Source organism: Neophocaena asiaeorientalis, unplaced genomic scaffold, assembly GCF_003031525.2.
Source record: "Neophocaena asiaeorientalis asiaeorientalis breed wild unplaced genomic scaffold, Neophocaena_asiaeorientalis_V1.1 scaffold546, whole genome shotgun sequence".
Taxonomy (NCBI): domain Eukaryota; kingdom Metazoa; phylum Chordata; class Mammalia; order Artiodactyla; family Phocoenidae; genus Neophocaena; species Neophocaena asiaeorientalis.
In genome coordinates this window covers 207,321-224,196 of record NW_020175442.1, presented here as the reverse complement: position 1 = coordinate 224,196, position 16,876 = coordinate 207,321, and the positions used below count along the sequence as shown (strand labels likewise).

General features: G+C 34.5%; 1 protein-coding gene across 1 annotated transcript in view; it reads left to right on the top strand.

Annotated features, from left to right (window-relative positions):
* LOC112415094 (calcium-activated chloride channel regulator 1-like) overlaps positions 1-16,876 on the top strand; it is a 38,459-nt gene that overhangs the window by 12,053 nt on the left and 9,530 nt on the right. The window contains 8 exon segments of the mRNA XM_024767882.1: positions 1,123-1,300; positions 2,708-2,808; positions 3,160-3,384; positions 3,511-3,626; positions 3,628-3,779; positions 4,341-4,511; positions 5,383-5,616; positions 12,806-13,110. Of these exon segments, the coding sequence (XP_024623650.1) occupies positions 1,123-1,300; positions 2,708-2,808; positions 3,160-3,384; positions 3,511-3,626; positions 3,628-3,779; positions 4,341-4,511; positions 5,383-5,616; positions 12,806-13,110 (1,482 nt within the window).

The following is a 16,876-nucleotide window of genomic DNA, read 5'->3' as shown; positions in this document are numbered from 1 at the left end:
TCATACATGTTTTTCTTAATATGTCTTGATATATATCTATGACATTTTGACCACAGAGTCTATTACTGAAGAGATTATATCAAATTACATTCAAACATATAAAAAACCTCTGTTACTCATGTAAAGAAACCATATCAACGTATAAGCTTTTACTTACAGAATCATAATAATATCTGAAATTTATTGAGCATATACTGCATTAGTGCCTACGTTAAATGCTTTACATTCATGATCTTACTTTATCATTACCATTAATGTTTTAGTCAGGCACTATTTTTATGCCCATTTTACACATAAAGAAACTGAGGTTCAGAGTAATTAAATATCTTTCTCAAGATCATAGAGTCAGTAATTGGTAAATCTGTTCTTTCTTACTCCAAAATTCAAAAAGGTAATCATTACAGTGAGCTATTTATAGAACTCTATTATAAATATATATTCATATATATGAATGATAGAGAAACTAAACACTAGCTATTCTATTTAGCAAATGGCGGAGCTAGAATTTACTCTCAATTTGTTTGAGTAAATTGTCTTAGTCACTACTTTTGGTAAAAATCAGGAAAATACCCCCAAAATTATAATACTTGATAAATTCAGGAACTTCTTTCTTCATGACAGGTCAATGTTTTTTCCAGGAAATCCTGAGATTCTTCAATTAGCAATTAAAATGCGTTAAAAGGCACGTCACATCATTTAACTTTGAACACCTGCCTTCAGTCACGGCTTTACAAATGTTGTCTAGTGTGCAAACTTCCAAACTGCCTGGGTCATTTGCCTCTACCCCAAGTATCTCCTGGGATAATAAAAATAGCTAACATTCATTGAGTACTTACTATGGGTTAGACATTGTTCTCAGTGTTTTATTCTTTCTCTCTTGGGTAGCTTAAGTATATGTGAAAGCACTGTTAACATTCTGCCTTTGGAAACCTACAAGACCGTTCTACATTACACTCATTTCCAAACCAACAAAACCTGGAATGACAATACAAAGTTTCCTTTTGCAAAGTTTCTGATGCATAGACCTAAAGACTTCTCCAAGACTAAAGAACAGATTTATTCTTAGTTTAATTTATTTAGATATTATATTCTATAATTAATAATCTGGTTTTTTACTATCAGGTAGTTATCTACAGTAACCAAAGCACTTCTGGTTCTGAAATCATATTACTAACTGATAGGGAAGATAATGAAATAAACTTATGCTTTGAGGAGGTAAAACAAAGTGGTGCGATCATCCACACCATTGCTCTGGGACCTTCTGCTGCCAAAGAACTGGAGACACTGTCAGATATGACAAGTAAACCTTCGGAATAGAGTTTGAATAGAAAACACTTTTTCAAGGGGCTCTTTCCCCTTAAACTACAAACTGCTCAAAATTTTCCTATCCTAAAAAATTAATCTTTGTCCTTTCCTTGTCCTTGTCCTTCAAATTAATATATTTCCTCTCCCCACCCCCACTTCTCTCCATTTCTACCTATATTAACTTTTTCTAATATTAGTCAACATTTTCTGTCTTCATTCATTTCTCACCACTTTCTACCAATACCACCAAAATGAAACTTCTTTCTCCATGGTTACTAATGACATTCAACTGCAGTTCCAAAATTCTAGCTCAGCATCTGTCCTGCTCAATGTTAAAGTAGAGATTCAGATAGCCCTATTTCACTGAGGAAGAAATGTAAACCTAGAGAATAGAAATGATTTGCCCAAGGCTAGAGTTAGAGACCTGATTACTGGGCCTTGCTCTCTGAAATCCATTCTTTCAGCTCCTGACACCTAAGTTATCTCCCTCTTCATTAACTCCTGTATCACTTATTTTCTGCACTTAATCAATTTTTACTTTATTCTAAACTGTCACTCTCTAATTGTTTTGGTATATCTTAGATATAAATAGAAAATAAGCAGCTAGTTTAAAAATTGTCTTTAATTTTCATAATGTTATTTGGTGATTAGATCAGCTTTACTAATGTGGAAAGCACTTAAATCTAATGATTGATATAAAAATAATATTTGGCTAGTTTTTTTCTTTGTTCTAACATATTTTGAGCAAGGTTTAGTTATTGTAGGATTACATCTAGGATACTGATATATTAAAAGTTCCTAAGGTCTGGGAAATTCATCTTCTGTAAGTTTAAAAAAGAAAAATTTTAATGTATTTTATAATATATTGATAAGAGTATAATAACAAACATGATTTTCCCATTTAAAATTAGTATTATATGGATTATTACTCAGCCATAAAAAAGAACAAAATAATGCCATTTGCAGCAACAAGGATGGACCTAGAGGTTGTCATACTGAGTGAAGCAAGTCAGACAGAGAAAGACAAAATATCGCTTATAAGTGGAATCTAAAAACATGGTACAAATAAACTTATTTACAAAACAGAAGGAGTCACAGATGTAGAAAACAAACTTACGGTTACCAGGGGCAAAAGCAGTGGGAGGGATAAATTGGGAGACTGGGACTGACATATACACACTACTATATATAAAATAGATAACTAATAAGGACCTACTGTTTAGCACAGGGGACTCTACTCAACAGGAAAGAGAATCTAAAAAAGATTGGATATATGTATATGTATAACTGATTCACTTTGCTGTATACCTGAGACTAACACAACATTGTGAATCAACTATACTCCAATAAAAATTTAAAGAATAAAATTAGTATTATAAAGGTAAATAAAATTCCATTTTAGGAGGACATCATTTTTATGCCAATAAAGACATAAATGGCCTTACTAATGTTTTCAGTAGAATTTCATCTAGAAGTGGCAGCATCACTCAGCAGGCTATTCAGGTCAGTATCTTTAAAAAAATTCTTTGCCTTTTTACACTTGTAAGAACTTTTTATTATCCTAAATAGTAACTTCTTTCTCTAATAAATAACTATTCTGCCTGAAAACATTTCAGGTGTAACATCCTTATTGAATTTGCTTTTTGTGATACTTATAGTCACTTTTTCTTTTGATTTTTCTATTTTTTATCAGTATAAATGCTTTTATTTGCAAAATTCTTCAAAGTAATTCTTAGTTATTTTAATTGAAATCTTAAAAGTATATTTAGAATTACTCTGGACTAAACTTTGAAATGTTACTAACTGTAATAACAAATCAGTTTCACATGTTTGTTGTTTTTATTTATGTAACAGTTGGAAAGCAAAGCCTTGACAATTACAGGAAGGAAATGGATAAATGGTACAGTGCCTATGGACAGTACAATTGGAAATGCCACTTTCTTTGTTGTCACATGGACAATACAAAAGCCAGAAATTCTTCTCCAAGGTCCACAAGGAAAGAAATATAAAACCTCAGATTTCAAAGAAGATAAGCTAAATATTCGATCTGCTTGTCTTCGAATACCAAGTATTGCAGAAGTAAGAATATTTTTTAAATCTTCATGCTTTATCAACCAATTTTGAGGAAAAAATGAAGATAACATCATATACAGGAGTAGGAAGATATTACAAAAGCTCTCAAATAGCTATTTTTAAAATTTTCAGACAGGTACTTGGACTTACAGCCTTCTAAATAATCATGCCAGCCCTCAAATGCAAATGGTGACAGTGACTACTCGAGCAAGAAGTCCTACTACACTCCCAGTAATTGAAACAGGTCACAAGTCAAACTACAGCCCATTACCCTAACCCACTGATTGTTTATGCACAAGTCAGTCAAGGGTTTTTGCCTGTACTGGGAATCAATGTAACAGCCATTATAGAAACCGAAGATGGACATCAAGTAACATTAGAGCTATGGGACAACGGTGCAGGTCATAAGAATCTGCGTCAACTTCCACTGAACTTAAAATCCTACTATAATCACATGACTTAGAAGTCAATATTTCCTATATATGCTAATGAAACATATATTAAGTGAATTTAATTTTAATGTTTTTAAAACTTTTTAACTTTTCAATTAGTTATCTTGTCTAGGCATAAACATGAGCACATTTATCTTCTTTAAATTTTATGAACAATTTTGCCTTTCCCATGTAACAAGAGTACAGTTTTTCTCTATTTTCATTAGTGTCGGTGTTTTGCATATGCTTTCTGAGGTTTAGTTATATTTTCCTTATTTTGTTAGGAGTCTCTTATGAAATAATAATAGCTAATATTAATTGAATGCTTACCATGAATTAGACTTTTCCAAAGTCAAAGTTTGGCAAGTGGCCAAGCCAGGCTTTGAACCCAAGTAGTTTGATTCTAGGGTTCATGTGCTTAAAAAATTGTGCTATACTATTACCCAAAATAGCTTCCATCACTAGTGCTCATGAAGTTGATATTGTCATTTTTACTTTGTTGTATGTCTAATATTACATTTCAATATCAAGGTACTGATACTGTCAAGAATGATGGCATCTACTCAAGATATTTTACAGATTATCACGGAAGTGGTAGATACAGTTTAAAAGGACATGCCCAGGAAAGAAACAACACGGCTAGGCTAAGTTTAAGACAACAACAGAACAAAGCTCTGTACATACCATGCTATGTTGAAAATGGTAAGTGGCATTAAAATAGAAATGTGTCATTTATTTAGGTAAATTATATGTGGCAAGCATTTAAATTATAATGTACTATGGAAAACCTAGTTATATAATCACCTTTATGTTTCAAAACCATATTTATGTTAACAGACCTAGCATAGGACTATGCTTCCAATATGTTTTGTTTACATCTCCTTCGGTTCATTTACATTGAGGAGAAAAAAAAGTTACTCAGCACCTCCTAGGTGGCAAACATTTTGCTAGATGCTGGAGCTACAGAGATAAATAAGTTGCTATCCTTGTCCTTGAAGAATTTACAGTCAAGAAGTAAAGATGGATAGGTTAAAAGATAGTACTAACATTGCACGTCTCCTAATCAATTTTATTTATTTATTTTTTAAATATTTATTTGGCTGCATTGGGTCATAGTTGCAGGATCTTCATTTGCAGCATGTGGGATCTTTTGTTGTGGCACGCGGGCTCTTCGTTGCAGCGCAGGCTCTTCGTTTTGGGGCACAAGCTCCTCTCTAGTTAGACCCTGTGGGCTCAGTAGCAGCAGTGAGTGGGCTCTCTAGTTGTGGCACAAGGGCTCTTGAGCGCGTAGACTTAGTCGCCCCACAGCATGTGGAATATTAGTTCCCAAACCAGGGATCACACCCATGTCCCCTACTTTGGAGGCGGATTCTTACCCACTGGACCACCAGGGAAGTCCCTCCTCATCAATCTTTAAATGACACCAGTAAAACAAGCTTTTTTTTCACTAAAAGCTGTTACTTTTTCAATGGCTGCTATCAATCAATATTAACCCTCTACAGCTGCAAATGAGATTATGAAATAAAGAATAGGTATCACAATATGAAAAGTTACAAAATTGCTTTTTTGGTAGGTAAAATTATACAGAACCGGCCCAGACCTGGAGTCAAAGGTGACGTGGCAAAAGCTGAAATGGACTTTAGCAGACTAACCTCTAGAGTGTCGTTTACTGTATCAGGAGCTCCTCCTCCTGGTAATCACCTTCACATGTTCCCACCCGCTAAAATTACAGACCTTGAGGCTAAGTTTAAAGATCTTATTCAACTTTCATGGACAGCCCCTAGCAATGTCCTAGATAAAGAAAACGGTAAGTTTCATATTACATTTAAAAATATCATATACTAAAAGAAATCCCACTGGTTTTCATTTGCTAAAAATTTTCTAATGTCTTATTTATATATAATATGTATAGATTGTCTACTATGGGCCACCTATTTTCATATGTGAAAACTTAAGCTTCAAGAGATAATGAACTGGACCAAAGTACTTCACATTAAATAAATTATAAGTCTAACTCACTCTCGTCAGATTCTGTTGTGCCAAACTGCCTCTCACAGTATGAACCATCTTAGAAATTACTTGGAGAAGACTGACTTAAGAGCTTTCTGTTGCATCCCTTTCTCCCTAACAGGGAAAACTTTTTCTAAGTATTTCTGTACTTGCACAATTTCATTCATTGATTGACCTTTTGTTGAATTTTCAAATACTATTAGGTTCTTTTTTTTTTTTTTTTTTAAGATTTGTGCACTCAGAGGGAAAACAGCAGAAGCAAGAAATACCACAATACTGCCACCTGTGGAACAAAAGCCACATTCACAGAAAGTCAGACAAGATGAAAAGGCAGAGGGCTATGTACCAGATGAAGGAACAAGATAAAACCCCAGAAAAACAACCAAATGAAGTGGACATAGGCAACCTTCCAGAAAAAGAATTCAGAATAATGATAGTGAAGATGATCCAGGACCTTGGAAAAAGAATGGAGGCAAAGATCGAGAAGATGCAAGAAATGTTTAACAAAGACCTAGAAGAATTTAACAGAGATGAACAATACAATAACTGAAATGAAAACTACACTAGAAAGAACCAATAGCAGAATAACTGAGGCAGAAGAATGGATAAGTGACCTGGAAGACAGAATGGTGGAATTCACTGCTGTGGAACACAATAAAGAAAAACGAATGAAAAAAAATGAAGACAGCCTAAGAGACCTCCAGGACAACATGAAACGCAACAACATTCGCATTATAGGGGTCCCAGAAAGAGAAGAGACAGAGAAAGGACCCGGAAAATATTTGAAGAGATTATAGTCGAAAACTTCCCTAACATGGGAAAGGAAATAGCCACCCAAGTCCAGGAAGCGCAGAGAGTCCCAGGCAGGATAAACCCAAGGAGAAACACACTGAGACACATAGTACTCAAACTGGCAAAACTTAAAGACAAAGAAAAATTATTGAAAGCAGCAAGGGGAAAATGACAAATAACATACAAGGGAACTCCCATAAGGTCAACAGCTGATTTCTCAGCAGAAACTCTACAATCCAGAAGGGAGTGGCATGATATACTTAAAGTGATGAAAGGGAAAAACCTACAACCAAGATTACTCTACCTGGCAAGGATCTCATTCAGATTCGATGGAGAAATAAAAAGCTTTACAAACAAGCAAAAGCTAAGAGAATTCAGCACCACTAAACCAGCTCTAGAACAAATGCAAAAGGAACTTCTCTAAGTGGGAAACACAAGAGAAGAAAAGGACCTACAAAAACAAACCCAAAACAATTAAGAAAATGGTAATAGGAACATACATATCGATAATTACCTTAAACGTGAATGGATTAAATGCTCCACTCAAAGGACACAGGCTTGCTGAATGGATACAAAAACAAGACCCATATATATGCTGTCTACAAGAGACCCCACTTTAGACCTAGGGACACATACAGACTGAAAGTCAGGGGATGGAAAAAGATATCCCATGTAAGGAAAATCAAAAGAAAGCTGGACTACCAATACTCACATCAGATAAAATAGACTTTAAGATAAAGAATGTTACAAGAGACAAGGAAGGACACTACATAATGATCAAGGTATCAATCCAAGAAGAAGATATAACAATTATAGATATATATGCACCCAACATAGCAGCACCTCAATACATAAGGCAACTGCTAACAGGTCTAAAAGAGGAAATCGACAGTAACACAAAAATAGTGGGGGACTTTAACACCTCACTTACACCAATGGACAGATCATCCAAAGTGAAAATAAATATAAAAAGTTTTGTATAAAAAATAAATTAAATTTAAAATTTTTAAAAATGATAAAACTTGCACTTAGTTGAGTGCACAAATCTTTTTTTTTTTATATAGCAGGCTCTTATTAGTCATCAATTTTATACACATCAGGGTATACATGTCAATCCCAATCACCCAATTCATCACACCACCACCACCACCACCCCGCTGCTTTCCCCCCTTGGTGTCCATACGTTTGTGCTCTACATCTGTGTCTGTATTTCTGCTCTGCAAACTGGTTCATCTGTACCATTTTTCTAGATTCCACATATATGCGTTAATATACGATATTTGTTTTTCTCTTTCTGACTTACTTCATTCTGTATGACAGTCTCTAGATCCATCCACATCTCTACAAATGACCCAGTTGTGTTCCTTTTTATGGCTGAGTAACATTCCATTGTATATATGTACCACATCCTCTTTATCCATTCGTCTGTCGATGGGCATTTATGTTGCTTCCATGACCAGGCTATTGTAAATAGTGCTGCAATGAACATTGGGATGCATGTGTCTTTTTGAATTATAGTTTTCTCTGGGTTTACACCCAGTAGTGAGATTGCTGGGTCATATGGTAATTCTATTTTTAGTTTTTTAAGGAACCTCCATACTGTGCTCCGTAGTGGCTGTATCAATTTACATTCCCACCAACAGTGCAAGAAGGGAGGGTTCCCTTTTCTCCACACCCTCTCCAGCATTTGTTGCTTGTAGATTTTCTGATGATGCCCATTCTAACTGGTGTGAGGTGATACCTCATTGTAGTTTTGATTTGCATTTCTCTAATAATTAGTGATGTTGAGCAGCTTTTCATGTGCTTGTTGGCCATCTGTATGTCTTCTTTGGAGAAATGTCTATTTAGGTCTTCTGCCCATTTTAGGATTGAGTTGTTTGTTTTTTTAATATTGAGCTGCATGAGCTGTTTATATATTTTGGAGATTAATCCTTTGTCCATGGATTTGTTTGCAAATATTTTCTCCTATTCTGAGGGTTGTCTTTTCATCTTGACTGTAGTTTGCTTTGCAAAAGCTTTTAAGTTTCATTAGGTCCCATTTGTTTATTTTTGTTTTTATTTTCATTACTCTAGGAGGTGGATCAAAAAAGATCTTGCTGTGATTTATGTCAAAGAGTGTTCTTCCTATGTTTTCCTCTAAGGCTATTAGGTTCTTAAGAAATAATCCTTACTCTCAACAGTTAGTTGAGTGCAGAAGATACTTCATGCAAATAAACAGATAATTTTACAGAATATGATGAGATATGCCATTGGACGGCCACTTCTGCTTGAGGGTTAAGATCACAAGGTATATCTTAAAAGGCTTTTCAGGGAAGACTATCCCTGACCTAAGGCTTGAAGAATGAGAGAAGTTAGCCAAGTTAAATGAAGATTTCCCAGAGACAGAGAGGATCTCATGCAGAGATTTGGCTGTGGAGTTTGAATTAGAGTTCAAGGCCAAAATATCTCATTCATTCCAAGTTCCTTAGAATAAATTGCCATCATTCCAGTAAGCTTAAATCACTTTCAGCTTTGCTTTAAATTTAACTAAATTAAATTAGTATTAATTGAATGCGTACCATATTCCAGTATTGTGCTAGACTAGTAGATTCTTTTGGTTTTTTTTTTTTAATTCATTTTTGGCTACATTGGGTCTTCGTTGCTGCACGCTAGTTTCTCTAGTTGCGGCGAGTGGGGGCTACTCGTCATTGTGGTGAGCGGGCTTCTCATTGCAGTGGCTTCTCTTGTTGTGGAGCACAGGCTCTAGGCACGCAGGCTTCAGCGTTGCAACACGTGGGCTCAGTAGTTGTGGCTCGGGGCTCTAGAGAGCAGGCTTAGTAGTTGTGGCTCACAGGCTTAGTTGCTTCACGGCATGTGGGATCTTCCTGGACCCGGCCTCGAACCCATGTCCCCTGCATTGGCAGGTGGATTCTTAACTACTGTACCACCAGGGAAGCCCTAAACTAGTAGATTCTTATGGGGTAAAGCCAATCTTGCTTTTTTCCCTTTAAGGTGGTAAAATGAAAGCAATATGCATATCAATAGACACATATCTCAGAGGTTGTCAGTGCTGAAAAGCCACTTTCAATGCTATTTCTCCTGGGTTATAATAAACCCTTTACTATATGCTCTGAAAAGAAATGATGCTTTTTAACCTTTCATTTCCCATGTAGCTATATTTCTTTTTATCATTATTACACAACGAAAAAAAATCATTCTAAAGCCAAAGGAAACATAAAATACCCATGAAGTGCTCTTTGTACTTCAATATTGAGATTCTTATCATGACAGCTCTGAAATACATTATGACCCTTAAAAATACGGTGAAATTAAAAAGAAACTTCCACTGAAAAAGCCATAAATGAAATTATCTGACCAAATGTTTAATTCTGAATTGAATTCAGTTAAGACCAAGTCTTCAGTTCATGATTGGCTTCATAATAAATGTCCCTTATGCTGATTATAGGAACTAAAAGAAGGAAGAAAGTATTTCATATGTACATTGGGAGAGAAAAAACAAAAAAAACTTCACTGTGTTTAACCTCAAATGCCTCAAATAGGTGGGATCTGATGGTCCTCTTTCCTTGTGACAAATAGGAAGATACTGCAGTTGCTATCAAATTTTACCCTTAGGCATTGCAAAAGGAGGTAGTAGAAGTATCTCAAAAAATAAATATCTATATATTTTTGAATAAAAACCTTAAATTTTCTGGGACCCAATTTCCATACCTGTCAAATATGCAAATCAGACTAGATGACCTAGAATTACTAAAACAAGTAGATGTAATTCTAATATTTTATGATCCTCTAATTTTGTCATTTTGGGCATCAACTGAATATCTCTATTGTTGTTCAACAATATTTTTATTAAGGTATAATTGACCTACAACACTATGTTAGTTCCAGGTGCATAACATAGTGATTTGATATATCTATACAATACAAAATGATCATCACTTTACGTCTAGTTACCATCTGTCACCATACTAAATTACTATAGTATTACTGACTATATTCCCCATGCTGTACATTTCATCCCCATGACTAATCTATTTTTTTAAAGTTTGTACCTCTTAATCTCCCTCACCTATTTAACTCATTCCCCCCACTCCCCTCCCCTTTGGCAAATACTTATTTGTTCTCTGTATCTATGAGTCTATTTCTGTTTTGTTATGTTTGTTCGTTTGTTTTGTTTTTTAGATTCCACATATAAGTGAAATCATGTGGTATTTGTCCTTTTCTGTCTGACATAATTCACTTAGCATAATACCCTCTAGGTCCATCCATGTTGTCACAAAAGGCAAGACTTCATTATTTTTTATGGCAGAGTAATATTCCATTGTGTATATATACCACATCTTCTTTAACCATTCATCTATCAATGGACACTTAGGTTGTTCCATATCTTGGCTATTGAAAATAATGCTGCAATGAACACAGAAGTGCATATATCATTTTGAATCAGAGTTTTTGTTTTCTTCAGAAAAATACCCAGAAGTAGAATTGCTGGATTGTATGGTAGTTCTATTTTTAATTCTTTTAGTAACCTCCATACCATGTTCCATAGTGGCTGCACCAACCAACATTCCCACCAACAGTGCAAGATGATTCCCTTTTCTTCACATTCTCACCAACACTTGTTATTTGTTGTCTTTTTGATAAAATACATTCTGACAGGTGCAAGGTAGTTTTGATTTGCATTTCCCTGATGATTGGTGATGTTGAGCATCTTTTCATGTGTCTGTTGGGGCCTAGAAGTAATTAAGGAGGTCAAATACATGCCCAACACAGTATCAGATACTCTAGTTCATACAAAAAGAATACTCTAGTTCATACAAAAACATACTTTTGCTCTCAAGAATAATATGTTCAAATTGAAAAGATAAACTGAACCTCTATAAAACTGGAAAACTCCTTTCCATGCAATAAGAGTTCATGGAAGAGAGTCATAAGGGGATGAAATACATGACCAGGACTTCATGAAGAAACTGGACCTCCTGTTGGACCTTGAAGAATGAGCACAATTTGCATAGATAGGGAGAGGGAGGCACATTCCAGGGAGTCATGACAGGGAAAAAAGGAACTAAATAATATGATCAAAGTCAAGAAAGCAAAATTTCACAATGAAATATTTGAATTAAAGTAAGTGATGGATGGATAGATAGATAGATCGATGTAAATGGAATGCAGAGAGGATGTAAAGAGTAGGGGAATAGGTCAGATCAATAAGGCCTATTTATTGAAAGACTAGAATTTTAAGGCACAGGGCCTGAATTTAAAACAAAAAACACTAAATTGAAGTTATTCACCACATGCTTAAAACATCTTCAACACTTCATGAAAAAAATAAAGTCTTCACTTCAAAAATGACATCTGATGTTTTATTGTTCATGGCATTTCATAATGTGAGACTATATTTCTATATCGATGGCCCTTGTAGATTTCTAAAACCATTTTGAAATGAAACATTTGTCAGCATCTTTCTTTCCTTTCTTGATAAAGTAACAGTAAAAATAGCTAATATTTCAAACATTTATTAACTCTCATTGTGCTAAATACTTTTCATGCATTATCACATATAATTCTCATCACTAGCATTCCGTAGATATTTGTTGAATGAACTGAATGACCGATTCTCTATTTTACAGATAAGAAAACTAAAGGTAAGAAGGGGTAAATAAATTTTTCTTTGTTACAGCCAGAAAATAGTAGAACTAAGGTGCTAATCAAAGTCTGCCTAGCTCCTAAACATGTTTAATTGGTACACATTCCAGGCTCTCTGCCTCCCTTTGCTCTTTATCCTTATCCCTGGCTCCCACTCTACTTATCTGCTCTCTTCCTCACCCGTCCCATTACTCTCTCTCTCAGCTTAATGAGAAATAATACAGGTATAGAGTACTGAATATCTTTACTATACTCAAACATTACTGTGTTCCTTGTTCTAAATTAAAAGTGGACTCAGTTCTTCATATTTCTATTTCTAAAAAGAAATCTAGATTCCATTTTTTGTCCTATACAATTTTGAATTAATTCTTTGTGATTAGATAACTAGATAAAAAACTGTTCCCATATTTTTTCTTAAAATAAAGAATATGGAATAACCAGACAAAAAACCCAGTGTGCATTTCTGATAGGTCCCTAAATGCAAGGCAATGTGGTAGCAATAAGGTATCCTAGTGATTCTAACATACATGAAATATCTGTTTGTTTTCCAGCCAATAGGTACATTATAAGAATAAGTAAGAGTTTCCTGGATCTCCGAGAAGATTTTGACAATGCTACTTTAGTGAATACTTCTAGTCTAATACCTAAGGAGGCCAGCTCAATAGAAAATTTTGAATTTAAGTCAGAACCTTTTAAAATAGAAAATGTTACCTATATTGCAGTCCAAATCATCAATGAAGCCAATATCACCTCAGAGGTTTCTAATGTTGCACAAATAGCCAAGCTTATTCCTCTGTCAGAAGATAGTGTCCCTGCTCTGGGTACCAAAATTTCTGCAATCAGCTTGGCAATTTTTGTATTAGTTTGTACATTATTTTGTATTATGATTTTATCTGTATTTTAAACTAGGAATTGTATCAGAACTGAAATTCAATGTTATACATATTTGGTAAACGTTTATTTAGAATTTAATTTGGTATATTCATTGTCTATTATAAAGCCCTTTGAAATATACAAGTGAATGTACAAAAGTAGTAAATTTCCTAAGTACTTGAGTTTAATAGTTCTAATTAGTCTCAATGTAAGCAAAATGAATATACCATTTCCTATCTTTTAAAAATTCCATTTATTAACTCAATATAAAATAAAATACAGATTTTACTTGCTGGCTTTTTTTTTTTTTTTTTTGGCCGCACCTTGCGGCTTGTGGGATCTTATTTCCCCAAACAGGGATTGAACCCCGGCCACGCCAGAGAGCTGAATCCTAACCACTAAACCACTAGGGAACTCCCTACCTGCGGGCTTTTTAAGAAACATTTTCAAAGTGTGCTAAAAATTCATTTGGTATTGTATATTAACAAAATCAAAATTCATCCAAGCCATTTGAAAAATATTTATGAATCCACAATAGAAAAAATTTTATGGTAGAATTATTTAGGTTTCATTTTTATTATGAATGAATAATTCATGTTAATATAAACTATAATCAAAAAGAGTATAATTTTTCAATGAAATATGGTCCAAAGCAGTAAGGAGGTCAAATTTGTTTTTTATCATTGATTAAAAGTGGTCTATCACATGGGGAGGGGGAAGGGTAAGCTGGGACGAAGTGAGAGGGTAACATTGACGTGACAAGTGTATAATAGATAGCTAATGGGAAGCAGCTGCATAGCACAGGGAGATCAGCTCGTTGCTTTGCGACCTAGAGGGGTGGGATAAAAAGGGTGGGAGGGAGACGCAAGAGGGAGGGGATATGGGGATATACATATGCATATAGGTGATTCACTTTGTTATACAGCAGAAACTAACACAACATTGTAAAGCTATTATACTCCAATAAAGATGTTAAAAAAAAAAACAAAGTGGTCTATCAAAGCTTTGACCCTAGGCATGAAATGACCATTAGACAACAAGAATAATTTTTTTTGTATGAATTGTGAAACATCACTAAAGTCCCATTTATATTCTGAGACCATTATTATTAGGTCCTAAGAATATCACCAAGATGCTCCATCAAGGCAGGGATCTTTTTTTGACTGCTGTATCCTCAGCATATAGAATAGTACTTGACACATACTAGATATTCAATAAATATTCATGAAAACAAACTAATGAAAATTTTCATACCATCAAAGAAATTCAAATTTGACCAATTACATCAAAAAATATCCACAAGATATCATGTGCACATGGTATTGTAAGGATTTGATATAATGAAAACTAACCACTTAATAATAGTGATCTGAAACAACACATAGCATTTCAGGAAATTAACTGTATCATGTCAATAGAACTTATAAACTACCTAATAAAATGTAAATTAAGCTATGAATATAGCAATAGTGTGATTTTTTTCTGAGGGAGAAAGAGACAGAGAGACAGAGTAACAGATATATTAGAGGAAAATACTTTGTTTACAGGCAGGAATATTTCAAAAACTCTTTGAATGTCTGAAAGGAGGAAGTTATATGATACATCTGGAAAAGTTGGAAAAAATTATAAGACATTAGCAAACCAAATCCAGAAGAATATATAAAAAATAATAACCAAGTTGAATTTATGACCAAGTTGAATTTATCCTAGGAATCCAAAGATGGTTTAATATTAGAAAATCAATGTAATTTACCACATTAATAGATTAAAAAGGGAAACTATATTGTCATTTCAATACACATATAAAATTATAATTCAACCACCATTATTCATTAAAAATGAAACCTGTAATGTCCAATCTTAATCTTTAAATCTTTAAGATTTTTTTAATCTTAAATCTTAAGATTTTTTTAATCTTTAAAAAAATTTAAAAGAGGGCATTAAATCTTCAAGTAGGGATGAGAAATTAGACACAAAAGAGGAAGAATTCTAAATTCTGAGGAAAACAAATCACTTAAGAGTCTATAAATCATAAAAATTTACTGTTGATTATGAAAGTCTCAAAGGGTCAAGGAATAATTTATTCTATCTACTTGGCCACTGTACTGAGAAATGATTTACAAAGCTTTAACAGTCACTGAGAAAAGTAAGATTCCTATGCAGTTAAAAGAAAAAATAGAAGATACAATAGTTGGGAAGAAAGATACAAAACTGTAATTACTTTCAGGTGACATATAAAATCCAACAGAATTAACAAATAATTAAAACTAGTAAGAGAGCTCTGTAAAGTTACCAGACACAAGATCAATTTATAAAAATCAATAGCACCAGTCTGACACATAAAGAGCTAGGTGTTATCACTACCATCCTCCCAAGAAAAAAAGCTGAATAACTTAAAATCAACAATTCTTCTTAGATCCATCAAAGAATTAAGGCCACATCACTATCTGCTGCCCCATTAATATAGAGAATCACAGCTTACCAAGAACAGAAGCCCAGGAGCTGAACATTGCCACTGAAGCCAGTACCAACAGAACACAAACTATAAATGATGAACTGCAAGAGGCTCAGTGCAGCTAAACTTAAGAGTTAAAAACTCCAGGGCGGGGCTTCCCTGGTGGCGCAGTGGTTGGGGGTCCGCCTGCCGATGTAGGGGATGCGGGCTTTTGAAAAGGGAGGGGCCCCACACCCAAAAAAAAAAAAAAAAAAAAAAAAAAAAAAAAAAAACAAACTCCAGGGCGCCTTAGAGGAACCTCCACACTTTCCTGAGCGGTGAAAAATTCTTTCAGATTTTTAGCAGGGGGAGAAGGAAAAGTAATCATTTTGAAATATGCCCAGAGCATTCTGTTCTCCTTAACAAAAGGCTGTCCTCAAGGGAAACAATATTACCTAACCATACAGCTTGGGTTTTACAAGAGCCCAGTCAACTTTGAGGAAGAGAAATACTCAACTCCAATCTCCCCTAGACTTCCATGTGGGGAGAGGAAAATACCCAAATCCAACCCTCACTAGCCTTCCACATGGAGGAAGAGAAATACCCAACTCCAGAGCCATTTAGTTTTTCCTGTCTTATCAAAGGAAAAAAAAATCTATAAAATGTGTGAAGGTCACAGCACGGGGGACAAGCACACGAAAAAAATGAGACCTAATTATAGGACTATAAGATGCTTCCCCTTCCCTCACACCTCATCATCACATGAATAAGGCTGCAGTATAATAACAGGGGATTACAGATAGAAGAACTGGAAGCCTCAGAACCAATTTAAGAAGGAGTCTCTAGGGAAGCCCAAAACATCCAAGGAGACAAAAATAGACACTAGAGGAAATTTTTGTCTCTGACACCTAAAGCTACAGCAGTAAGCATACCCTAACTAATAGCCAGATAGTGTAAAACCTCAGATGAAAGGCCTATTTACCTCAGTTCCTTTCACCCAATACACAATGTGTGGCTTTCAACCAAAAATTACAAGGCATGATAAAGGCAAAAAAAATAGTCTGAAAAGACCAAAAGCATCAGTACCAGACTTAGATAGAGAAGAAGTTTTGGAATCATCAGATCAAGAATTTAAAATAACTGGAAAAGGGGAGAAGGATAAATTAGGAGATTGGGATTGACATATACAAACTACTATATATAAAATGGATAACTAATAAGGATCTACTGTGTAGGACAGGGAACTCTACTCAGTACTCTGTAATGACCTATATAGGAAAAGAATCGAAAAAAGAGTGGAGATGTATATATATAT